The 13,376-nt window shown below is 32.9% G+C and overlaps 1 protein-coding gene across 1 annotated transcript; it reads left to right on the forward strand.

Moving 5' to 3' along the window:
• Positions 1–4,683: 4,683 nt before the first annotated feature.
• On the forward strand, positions 4,684–9,983 carry LOC112033338 (protein NRT1/ PTR FAMILY 5.4). Its single transcript, XM_065773299.1, is given in 9 exon segments — positions 4,684–5,135; positions 5,138–5,168; positions 5,257–5,343; positions 5,346–5,387; positions 5,390–5,472; positions 6,225–6,476; positions 7,303–7,568; positions 7,790–8,551; positions 9,695–9,983. Coding segments are annotated over 9 exon segments (1,713 nt in total). The 5' UTR covers positions 4,684–5,072; the 3' UTR covers positions 9,822–9,983.
• The last annotated feature ends 3,393 nt before the right edge of the window (positions 9,984–13,376 follow it).

The following is a 13,376-nucleotide window of genomic DNA, read 5'->3' on the forward strand; positions in this document are numbered from 1 at the left end:
GAGATGGGTGATTCATCCACGTGAGTACCAAAACATAGATCCACAAACCAAAAGAAAATAAACTTTAATGCTATGAAACTTAAACTTTAATTCTAAATTAACCAATGCCAATTTAGTAGTAAATTCGACCTTCCTATGGGCAGAGGCGCATCATACACAGATTTACTATAAAACTTTATTGATAAAACTAGTAAATATAAACACTAAGAATCAAATTTTCCATACCTATGGGCCTAGGAAAAATCTCATCTTAATGTTACATCACCATTTTATTCCAATTAAATAATAAAAATAATAATTTCCCCATGGGGCCAAGTCATTATCTTCATGAATTAGTTGCCACTTAGATGCCTTTATTCCTAATGAGATCTTATAAAAATTTCTTGATGTGATTATCGTCATGGTTTAGGATGCTATGGCCACTCCCATGTCATTTTGATATTCACTACTTCAAATAGCATCATAAAGATCAACAAATCATCATGTTGATCATGACAGTATGTGCCCAAAATTGATATGAAATAATATTTCACAACATGATAAGTGCAAAGAAACCTAAAATGCGCTTAAACAAATTCCTCACTTCAAAAATCCAAATCTCATATGTAACAATAAACTTTATGAAATAGTTGCAAACTTACATTCAACACTTATATCCCCATAATTTATTGTAAAACGTTATGGTTTCCAAAACATAAGGATGATTTGTGTTATTATGCCAAATATAGTGGACCACAAAAATAGTCTCTAAAGCAATTTACAATTGAAAATTGTACAAATTATTAAGGCATGTTTGTCATATGAGCCACCATACTGTCACAAATTATTTTCCAAATAATTAAAATTTTATATCCAAGAAAAAAACATAAATACTTGGATGAGCAATTGATGAATATCAAAATCAAAATCAAAATCAAATTTATGAACACTTTAAGTGCCTTGGCATGTATTTTAGTCAAATTACCCACTAGTCCACATTAGCAGATTGTCAAATATTATATTTGGACAATTTAAGATTAGAGAAAACAAAGTCCTACAACATATCTACCTTTGGCCCTATCCAGTTCTATATAAATAATAATCCTGTGAATTTCAAATTAATACTTCTAGTCTCAAAGCTCAATGGTAATTCGTTACACATATACCAAAAAAGATGCAAAACAAAACTTGTTCTCTAGGATTTAGAGTACGCATGCTCTATATTTGCATTCAACACAACTTAAATTTCATCCCAAAATTAAATTAGTGCATACAAACTTTTACTGTACAAATATACAGCAATTGGAAATAATAGAAATTTCATTAACTAAAATCACTAAACAACATAGTGTGAAGGATGGCTTTGATACCAAATGTAAGATAAAATTTAGAGTTGCTAGGAACCCTTTTAAATTAATATTTGTTCCATAACCCTCCTTCCATCAAGGAGTTAAAAATTTGTAATTTCAAGGTTTTATTAACTAAAAGGGTTATAACAATTGAGAGTTACTTAGAAATTGTTACCATAACGTCTTTCACAAATAAAATCATTAAGATATGTGTTTTCATTTATCTTTTAAATGTAGGCCACATAAAGTTTTCTTAAAATCTTGCAGATACTACAGTGAAAGCTTTAAAATAACCACAAATTTTTCTATTTATATTTTATAAACTAATAATAAAAAGATAATTCAAATATTTATTTATTATGTTTTGGAAGTTACTTTGGAAATTCAAATTTTTTCACATTTATTGAAATGGTCTAATGTAAATCGCAGTTCACCATTTTTTTTTAATATGATCTTGCCACTTTTTTTTTTTTTTTTTTTTTTTAAACACATGATACCAAATAATTGGTCACACACATAATTAGTATATATATTCTCACTACATAGGACAAAACTTCAAAGCCCAAAGCTTTATTACTTTAAAAATAAAATAAAATCTTAAGTGTAAGCAAGTTGTAAACCACTAAAGCACTAGAGCAATTACATTAGCTTGTGCATAAATGTGCAAAATGGAAAAACTAACTATTTTACACAATTTGAGCAAAAAATCACCTACATTAGTGGGTGTAAACTTGTGTATAAATACACAATTGCTACAAACATGCATATATGCAGGTTACTGTAGCATGTGTATTTATTATTTTATTAATTTCACGTTCACTCCTTTTTCTCTCTCTTCTCCTGGCACAACGACCTCAATGGCTTCTCCTCTCCTTATCTTCTTTTTCCTCAGATGCACACAAACACACCCACGCACAAACACATCCATGCAGACAAATCAACACAAAGATACACAAACACACCCACACACAAACAAACTCATACAAAAAACCAACAGAGAGACAGATCATGCTTGATCGGAGCTCGTGGATCTTGATCGGTGCTTGACTGAGATGGGTCTTGCCTGATCAGAGCTAGGGAGATCTAACCGAGAGGGTGTGGATTAGACCAGAAGGAGAGTTGATCTATGTTGGTATAGAGATGGGAAAGAGATGGGTCTTGCCGAGATCGTGCTTGTTTGGAGATTGGGTCTTGTTTGAGGAGTGAAGCTGTCTATGGAGATCTGACCAGGTATAGAGATGGATGGAGATGGGTAGAGAGATAGTACAAGAGAGAGCAACAAATCAGAAAAAATGGGAAGAGAGAGAGAGAGAGAGCACGCGTATATAAAGAGGGTAGTTGAAGAAATAAAAAAAAAAATGAGAAGAATGAATATTTTATTGAAATATCTTGTAAAATAGATAAACTGATGTGAATGTTTTGTAAAAGTGATGGTGTAAAATAAAAAAGTAGGTTTTAAGTGTAAAATAGACGAAATCTTATGCAAAAGCTGATATAATTGCTCTAATGGGATGTAAAACCTCCCTAGTTGCCATTTTAGCAACTAAACAAGAGAAATAACCCCACATCCAGAGGTGGGAATATAGAACCAAAAGTTGGTTCTCATAAATAGAACCAACTGTTCACAGGATGTAAAAAGGAAATTATTATTTTATCTCATCTTTCTCTCTCTTCAAGTACAACTCTAAGCTTTCCTCTCTCTCACATCTCGGCTTTGTCTCTCTCGGTTCAAAGCTTAAAGGCTGAACGATAGTAGATGCAAGGGACGACGGCGGAAGGGGTAGGAAGACGATGACAGTAGCAGCGACTTGAAGATTTTTCATTTTTGAGTTTCCGTTTCACTTGTCGTGGTCGTCGATGGTGGGCTTTGCTCACCGTGGGTGGTGGGCCTTGCTCGCCGGTAGTTGCTGGGTGTTTGGGTGGCTTTGGATGTTGGTTTGGTGGTTGTTTGGGTGGCGGTTTGATTGGTGGATGTTTGGGGTAGTGGGTCTTTGGGTGGCGGTTTTGGGTGACTTCAATTGGCATCCACCTCCCTCTCTCAAGCCTTGATAGGTATGGGTTGAGGGTCGTGCGGCCGTGTTCCCTTACCTTCGATGGTTCTGCTTCTTTCACCTTGTACTTGAGAACTGAGATGTCATAGAACTGGAGATTTGGATTCAGTGAGGATTGAGACCCAAAATATGTTTGTTTAGTTTTTTTTTTTTTTTTTTTTTTTTTTTTTGGCAATGGTATTGATTTTTGGATGGATACTGATTGTGGTAGCGATGGAGGTTAGTTTTGGTTGTGGAGGAGAGGTTGGTTTTGGTCGAGGAGGAGGCGGCTAGTTATGTACGTGGGTGTGGTGGTTGTTGGTTGGAGAAAAAGAGGATAGGAGGAAAGAGAGTGGAATATTTTTTAAAAAAATTATTAGGTAGTTTATATTATTTTATTGAGTTGTATTTAAAAATAGAAACTGTGATAAGAGTTGTAAAATGAGATAATCAAATAGATAAAATAAGTTTCTAAAATGTAAAATAAAAACTTATTTTACCTCCAGATGAAAAAAATAAAAATAAAAATTATTTTACATTCTTAACATTACATTACCTATTTTACTAACCTATTTATAATTCATCATTTTATTTTTACATACAACTTAATAAAATAATATAAATTACTTAATAAAATAGTAAAACGTATTATCCTCTTTCTTTTTCCACCCACCTTTTCTCTTCACACACAGCCACATATTTTTTTTTTTTAAAAAAAATTACAATCTGGATGGAGTGAGTCTTGAATGGTTTAGATTGTAAAATAGCAATTGAGTAGCTTTTGGAAATCACTACAAAACAAACGTGCAGCTTGTGAAATATCAGTACAGAACAATCATATATCAAAGTCAACAACTTACAGCAAGTAGCAGATATGATATTACCATCATTATTAGCAGTCGCACAGACACAGATTGAGATAGAAATACTACTGCTCACAGCACCAGACCCGTCTGGAGGAGCCAAACGGCAAACCGCATCAGGTAAAGGAAAGTTATGGAGGGATTTGCTTTTTTTTTTTTTTTTTTTTAAGTAAAGGAAAGTTATGATGAGCCATATGTGTATATTCTATTTTGAATAGCTATTTGAGTTTGGAAGGATTATTTTTTATATGGAAATTGAAAAAATAATAATAATTAAATTGCTGTATGTATTTTTTTTTTTTTATCCAAATTGCTGTATGTATCTGGATGGACCATGGATATGCTTTTTTTTTTTTTTTTTTTGAGAAGCAAAATTTGGGATTTTTTAATCTATTTTAAAATTTGAAGAGGCCAAAATGAATTTTAGGATGAATTATTTTTTCCCAAAATCAGGGGGGTGGTGAGTAAATTTTAACAATATTTATGATATAATTGCCTCTGGTAAAGGAAATTTTAAACCCCCTTAGCTGCTTACGTACATCTTTTATTCCCAATTAGGCAATTACCATTCTTATTGCAGTTTTCATTCCGTGTACCAAACATGTCATATTACTTTGGACTCTGTTTTCTTTAATTTTTTTTTTTCCTTCCCTTTTTTGTTATTCAGAGACTGGCATGCATTGAGACAATGTACAATTGCACATCAGTGTGGTCAATGACTCGAAGAGCATTTCATTTTCATGCATATAAAAGGACCCAATTGTCCAAATAGCATCATCAAACAGTTTGTTATATCAAATTCCATTCCTTTACCCCAACCCTGAATTGATAACTTTGTTAAAGCACTAGTCATGATTCATAATAGCCATAAAGATACCAAGAAGCAGGTCGACTCTGACAACAAAAGCCCCCCATTGGTGGTTGGAACGCTGCCATATTCATCTTTTGTAAGAACACTTGCCTCTTTGATCAGCTTAATTTATGTTCATCTTTCAAGTGCTCTTTATAATTTACACTTTTCTTTTTTGCTTGCAGTTGTTGAAGTAGCAGAGCGATTTGCTTTCTTTGGCTTGGCCGCAAACCTCATCACATACCTCACAAATGAACTTCACCAGCCATCTCCACAGCGGCTAAGAATGTCAACACTTGGGCTGGCGTATCCTATATCGTCCTTTGTTTGCAGCCTTTGTCGCCGATTCATTGTTCGGTCGGTTCAACACAATCCTTTTGGCTTCAGTCATTTATCTTGTGGTAAGTTATATGCAGAGTATTTAATAAATAAATATTAAGTGTGTTGTGTCTAGAACGATAACCCAGCCTTGGTAGTAAACATGGTATTACTCATGAATTCCTACAGAAGACCCCATTTTTTTAATCAACAAAAAAAATATATGAAATAAACTATTTTCATTTCAAGTAAAATAGGGCAATCTTGTTGATCCCTAATGTGGATGGCAGATCCATTAAGGTGGTGATCACAGACTTAGGGGCTTTGAGTTGAATTTGCTGTCCAAATGAATGCCCCGGGGTACTTATAGGCAAGCGCAGAAATATATTTGTTCTGCATAGAAAGATCAATTTCAAGAGTCACACCCTTACCTAATTACCATTTAATTGATATTTAATAGTAATTCTCTACAAAAAAAAAAAAAAAAAAAAAAAAAAAAAAAAAAAAAAAAAAATCATCTTTGTGAAACAATGTTCCATTAATTGGGAAGTCATTGCATATATGAAGGTGTACAATATTATGGCATAACCCATCAAAATTATACAATAACAGATCTATATCAAGTTCCTTGAGGTCAAAACTTATAAACAACATTTACACATTTGCAACTTTTGAATTTACTATCTAATCACACACACATATTCATTTTTATCTTTTAGGCATACACACACATGTATATATCATTTTTATCTTTTAGACATAACCCTTTATAGTTAGATTTCAATATGTGTTTATGCTTCTAAATCTTGTGTTTATGGCTTTTACACAATGATAGGGAATGATTTTGTTAACATTGTCGGTCTCAGTAGTTCCATTGGATTATCGTAAAGCAATATTCTTTGTAGCACTTTACATAATAGCAGTTGGGGAAGGTGGGCACAAACCATGTGTCCAAACCTTTGCAGCAGACCAATTTGAGGAGGATTCACTTGAGGATAAGAAGGTCAAGAGCTCATTCTTTAACTGGTGGTTCTGGGGAATAGTGGCTGGCCAATGTTCTGCCATTTTGGTAGCGATATACGTGGAGGTAAAAAAATTTCAAAAAATGCTAAAGTTTGTATAACTTTTATTACAAAACGCTTACAAACTGATGTGACAATAACTGTAAACTTTAATTGATGTAAATTTGTCCGGAATTTTTTATGAATCAAACTCAAGAGGTTCAAGTAATTATTTAAGGATTTTGTTAAAGGATGCCTAAGGGCATTTGTTTAGGAAATACTTTTAGAAACTTTTGTGGGAAAGGAAAAATCAACTGATTTTTTTACAACTTTTTTTTTTATATATTTCCATAAAAGTGGTATAAAAAATTTCTTAAAATGGTTCATTACCAAATTCCATAAGGGCACCCATTAACTGGATGCATTGTTTAAATGTTTTGATTGCTTTTTATGAAAAAGAAGAAAGTGAGTGGTGCATGGAGTATCTCAAATTTTGGATTATCTACTCATTGTCAAGAAGGAGAATCTCACATACTATAATTCATGACTATGATGTATATTAGATTAGAGGTAAAAAAAATAAAAAGACTGATGGATATTAGATGATCCTATAGTTTATGCTTAGCCTACAATTTCTAAAAAAATATGCACATAAAAAGTCTGGAATGTATTAAAATAATGGTTAAATATTTAAAAAAAAAATTTATAACAACTTAAATTTTTGGATAAATAGTCAATTTACCCTTTCTTATCTGTTTAAACTTCTGATACAAGTGATAATTTATCAAAATTAAGTCATTCTATTTTTCATTTTCTTAGCAGCCGCATGTAAATAACTAACAACCATGTTAGATTCTCGAATACACAATTGGCTACAATTGCAAAATTTCTAATCATATATTATGCTTTCAGGATAATGTTGGCTGGACTGCAGGAATAGGAATGTTGGCAATAGCAATGGCAGTGGCATTGATAACGTTATTGCTAGGAATTAAGAGGTACCGTAAGCAAGGTCCCCTAGGGAGCCCCTTAACTACAGTGGCACAGGTACTCGTGGCAGCTGTGAGGAAGTGGCGTGTGAAGGATAAGTTTGACAATTGTAGTGTTTATCATGGAGATGGGCTCCTTGCACCGGATCAACCTAAGACTCAGACTTTGGCCCATACAAATCAGTTGAGGTATGTGTCTTTGGGATTTTTTGATACAATTTGAGGCCTTTTATTTATTTTAATTGCTGCCTCAGGAAACAAAATTGGAACAAGTCTATACTCTAGACTCACAGGTAAAAAGCAGATTGTAAAAATAATGATACTTCTTTTCAGTATTGATGATTCATGTTTTTGATTTCTAGTTCTCTTCTAAGAGAGGATTTGTCTTCTAAGTTGGTTACAAACTGCAGATGTTTGGACAAGGCAATGGTTATTGATAACATCGACTCCATGAGAACAATTCGGGATCCTTGGAGACTGTGCTCTTTACATCAAGTGGAAGAAGTGAAGCTTGTTCTACGCCTTTTTCCTATATGGTTGAGTTGCTTAATGTTCGCCATAGTCATCTCCCAAATGAATACCTTCTTTGTAAAGCAAGGTAGTACATTGCAGCGATCCATTACACCCCATTTTATCATTCCCCCTGCTTCACTGCAAGCCCTTGTTGGCCTCACAATCCTACTCAATATGCCCATCTATGACCGAGTTTTTGTCCCCATTGCTAGAAAATTCACGGGACACCCATCTGGCATAACTGTGCTACAAAGGATAGGCACTGGTCTATTTCTCTCTATATTTATCATGATTGTCTCAGCTCTAGTAGAAGCCAAGAGGATCAATGTTGTAAAAGAGTATAACCTATTAGACCATCCTAAATCAATTGTACCAATGAAAGTATGGTGGCTACTACCACAATATATAATTACTGGTTTGGTTGAGATATTCACATATGTTGGGCTCCAAGAGCTGTTTTATGCTCAAATGCCAGAGGCAATGAGAAGCTTAGGAGCAGCAGTATACCTTAGTGTTACCGGAATTGGAAATTTCATTAGTAGTGCAATTATTTCTATGGTTCAGGCAATTAGTTCAAGGTATGGTGAAGAATGGCTTGGTGACAATATCAACCGTGCCCATCTTGATCACTTCTATTGGGTGCTGGCTGGGTTAAGTGCCTTGAATTTGTNTTTTTTCACAATTTACAATTCATCACTTCAACATATGAAAAAAAGGGGAAAAAAACTTAGGTAGCATTCTCGATTTACATAATATGGATTTTGAAGTAAGCAATAAATTTCCAATATAAATAATATCAAACTTTTTGAAATATTGGTGTCCTCTTTCATCTGTTGAGCAGTATCTTGTTTGTTTATTCATTTATTATTTTTATTTATACTACTAGTGGACGATGAGCTTTCAAAGTATCGAATCACTGTATCACTATCACCCACTTTCTATTCACTGTTCTCCTCAGAGTTAATTCATGAGCAATGGAATCCTTTTGGCAACTAACAAAAAAGTAAGACCAACGACAAGCGTGGTTTAGTGGTTTTAGGTGATGCACAAGATGCATTTGAGGTTCAAGGTTCAAATTTGAATATGGATTCATTTGGGTTATATCCCTCAGCAGCTCAGGGATCACTAATGTCCATCGTGGGATTAGGAAGCTATGTCTTACCGTGGTCCCCCTGCGCCCTAGTGGATAGGATGCTACCATAGTACAATAGTCACGCCTAAGTAAGATTGTCACATTAGTTGCCCCTACCCATCTGTTCATAAAAAATAAAAATAACAAAAATAAAAAACTTAACAAAAAGAGTAAGGGAGTCCAATTTTTAAAATATAATATAAGATGGCTCGATTAGCTTTATGAATATATTATTATAAACTTTATGTTTAGTTCTTTTTGTTAAATAAACAATAAACTAGTTATTTTTTCAACTCATATCTAAAATGTTTGGTTTAAATTATCTATGTAACAGTCTTATAAGACATATCTCTTACAATATGTGAGTTCACGTGTTATAAGAAAGATGTCTCATAAAATAGAGAAATTCTTATATGCGCTTGGCGTATAAGATACATTCTCTCTATTAAGAGTTTTCTCACCTATTAAAAAATGATTTATTAAAAAATAATAAAAAATTCTTCTTAATACCCTTGAGTCTTAAAAACACTCTTACGATTATGATCCCATTTTTCATAATTTTTTATAATGTTATTTATCTCTCATGTAGTCTTCACTATATATAATAGTAATGATTCTTGATCCGATTGATAAATCTAATAAAATAAATAAATATGGCTGGGTTAAGTGCCTTGAATTTGTGTATTTATGTATGTATCGCTATGCGTTTTGTGTACAAAAAAGTTGAAGAGGATGACGTTCCAGGTGAAAAAGAGTCAGGCGCCATCAACGGGTACGTGGATGGGGAGATAATATGAGAGTAAGGAGTACCAAATGGCCATGTAGGGCATATATAGTGTATCTGTAATTGTTGATGTATATCCAATTCCGTAGCAACTACTCTCACTTTAAAGTGCATGTTTTCATCAGATGTAGTAATAGGTATTTATTTAATCTCCCTCCATCTTTCTTGCTATCCATTGATAGTCATATGATTTCTCAAAATTAATGGTTAAATATTGTCATTAAATTAATGAATCAAATGGGAATGATCACAAAAATTTATGGTTGAAGGGGAACATTACAAATGATTCATAGTTTAGAGTAAACACTGCATTAAAGCTCGATAAACTTTGTGACAAAACAAAATAAAAAAATGTCTAGATTTTGTATGATTTTTATCTGTTATAACGTAATCAATGTGGGAAGCCTAAGCTACATTGGTAGAAGAAGACGTGAAACTAATTCTAGTTGTGTTATAAATTTAGTTATTCCATTAGATGATGTGTTAGAAAATAGTGTTCACATTATAAATTAAACTGCTAATTTCCGTTAACAAAAATGCTAAGAAATCATCTTAATTCATACATGTTTTAAATTTTGAAATACATTTTAAGTGCACTCACATAGAGGGTGTATAGTAGAAAAATGTGTCAAATTTACAAAATTTTGTCCAAAAACTGCCCACAATAAACAAGCTCAAATTGTGTTAATATATGCATTGTTGCTATAGTAACTATGTAAATTTATGCTAACACTATTTATTTTTTATTCTTTCTTTACATATCCTTGAAAGAAGATAGTAGATGGTTCTTATTGTTTGGGAAGAAAAAGAAACAATTAAAAAAAGAAGGAAAATTGATATTTTAATGAAATATAGTGTAAAATAAATAATCTTATGGGTGATGTTTTGAAAAGTGGATATGTAAAATAGAAAAAGTAGACTATTATAGTGAGATAGATAGAAATTTTTGCACAAGTTGATGTGAATTCTCTAACATATTCAAACTTTTTCACTTTTTGATTCAGTAGATCTTCATATTAGATTAGATAAAACAATTTGTGCAGGTTGTATTGGTTTTTTCTCACTAGATCGTGGTTGTAATTGCGCTAAAGATTTAGGGTATGTTTGGTAAATGTTTTTTCTCCTTATTTTCTGTTTTTAAAGACAATTTTTTTTATTTTTGAGACTAAAAAACTTGTTTCGGAACCTAATATAGACAGAAAACAAAAATTGTTTTCAAAACTCAATTTGTGAAAGAAATTGAAAACATGCAAAAAGCTGTTTTCAGTTTCTAATTTTCAAAAGTCGATAAAAACACACATTTAATTTAATGAATTCATCTCATTTAATGAGTTAGCATTAAAGTCCAAAGAGTCCAAAGCATGAGAAAGACGTCTCAAAGTACCTGTAGATTTTTCTTTTTTGACAATCCAATCCACATAAATCATATCAAATACCAACATCAAGAATTATCATAATAATTTCATTGAATATACTCTCAAAGTAAGTCAGAGCTCTATAACACATTTACGAACAATAACTAAAAATCATGTGCCTCCACATAATACATGAATATATTACAAAACTTAGATGATTTAAATGGAAAGTCCCAAAGTTCTCTAAAATATGCAATCCCAACAAAACTCTTAGGCTAACAAGCCTCAAGAGCCCAACTTCTAATAAAATTAACTACTGCAAGCTCCCTTAAATACAACTAGATCGAATCACCAACCATTAGTAATGTAAGTCTCCCAATTCAGCATAAAACTCCAATCACTACCGATAAGGCAAGCTCCATTCTCATGATATAGCTAATTAATCTATAAGACTGTGAAAAATTGGGATGAGCTAAAACCCAGTAAGTAGCATAATTAATGGGAGTGGAGGAAATGCAAGTTTTATCTACAATAATAATAATATGACAAGAATGATTTAATAATGAAATACAAGTTCCTCAAAGTAAATATCTTGAAACCATATCCTATAATATGTGAGCACTAGTAATATAATTCCAAAGCCATAAAATCTAACATATGGTAATTTATCTCAAATATACTACATTAGAGCACTCTCAGGTATTCCAAATATTTGGAATTTGGCACACCAAAAGTTACTGTTTAAGCTTCATCAGGTATTCCAAATGTTCTATAATTATGCAACATGCTATAGTACCGTCTCATATTTGAGACGGTACGGACCAAAATGCCATTTCTAAATATTAATTTTTTATTCAACATTTTCTCTCTCCTCTCAATATTTAATTCAACGTTTTCTCTCTCTTCTCATTATTTTCTCTCTCTCTCCAGCCGATGTTCTCTCCCACTTTCTTCTTCAGATCACCCTTCCTCACCCTCAAATCAACAGCGATCAAGCCTCACCGATCAAGCCGCCGATCACCGATCACCGATCAAGCTCTCTTCTCATTATTTTCTCTCTCTCTCCAGCCAATGTTCTCTCTCTCTTTCTTCTTCAGATCACCTTCAAATCAACAGTGATCAAGCCATCGATCACCGATCAAGCCTCACTGATCAAGCCGTCGTTCGCCAAACACTGATCAAGCCTCACTGATCAAGCCGCCGATCTCCAATCACCGATCAAGCCATTTTTTTTTTTTTTTTTTTTTGAGGTGGCGTTGGTGGATGTGGGTTTGTGCCGGTGGTGGTTGTCGGTGTTGTTGTGGCAGTGGCTGGTGGCCGTTGTTGCGGCAGTGATGGTTGTGCTGTTGTTGTTGTTGCCGATGAAGAGGATAATGGAGAGAAATTAATATATTATTTTAATGTATAGTAAATATTATTTTAATATATAGAATTGAAGTATAGAACACCTGATAAATGACATGTTGTAAAATAGTGTGTTAAAATGATAAAGTAAGTTTTTGGTGTGTTAAAATGGCATTTTTTATGAGAGAGCAGATGAGAATGCTCTAATGCGTACATGTGGTGTGGAGTGGTCAAAGTAACTTCAAATAATGCTCCTCCAGACTACATCAGAACTGAATGAGGAAATAGGAACATGAAGGCCCATTAAAAAAAATTTGCTAGAAATCACGGGCTTCATAGTTCATACCTCATGCAATTTGTTCAAGGGCATTTATATAATATAAAATTATTATAATTGACACTAGAACAAGTTTTTTTTTTTGCTGAGTGACACTAGAACAAGTTAGTGATCATCTCTCAATGAATTTATATCTAGTTATACCATAAATGGTAGGTAGCCAACTTTCATTTAGGTCTACCTAAAATTCACATCTAAGGTTGTGTTAAAAGTTTTGTTTCCTGATCTTTCTTTCTTTATTGAAAGATCAGGAAATAATTGAAAATTTGTAATTTGTAATTGAATTTAAATCCTGTTGTGAATTTTAATAGAGAGAGAGAGAGACTTGGTCCAGTGAAAGATAAGCAAACAATGTACAATTGTAATTTTTAAATAAATTTAAAGCCTACAATTTAACAGAGAGAAAAACCAACCTGTTAAAAAAAAAAAATTTAATTAAAGTGAGGAAGCAGCATGCCCTATACATCCAGTATTGAAAAATAAAATGTTCAAAATTACAACCTTGAACCATAAACTTCTGAAAGGAAAAAGA

The sequence above is a fragment of the Quercus suber genome, unplaced genomic scaffold, assembly GCF_002906115.3.
Source record: "Quercus suber isolate HL8 unplaced genomic scaffold, Cork oak 2.0 scaffold_6, whole genome shotgun sequence".
Classification (NCBI taxonomy): domain Eukaryota; kingdom Viridiplantae; phylum Streptophyta; class Magnoliopsida; order Fagales; family Fagaceae; genus Quercus; species Quercus suber.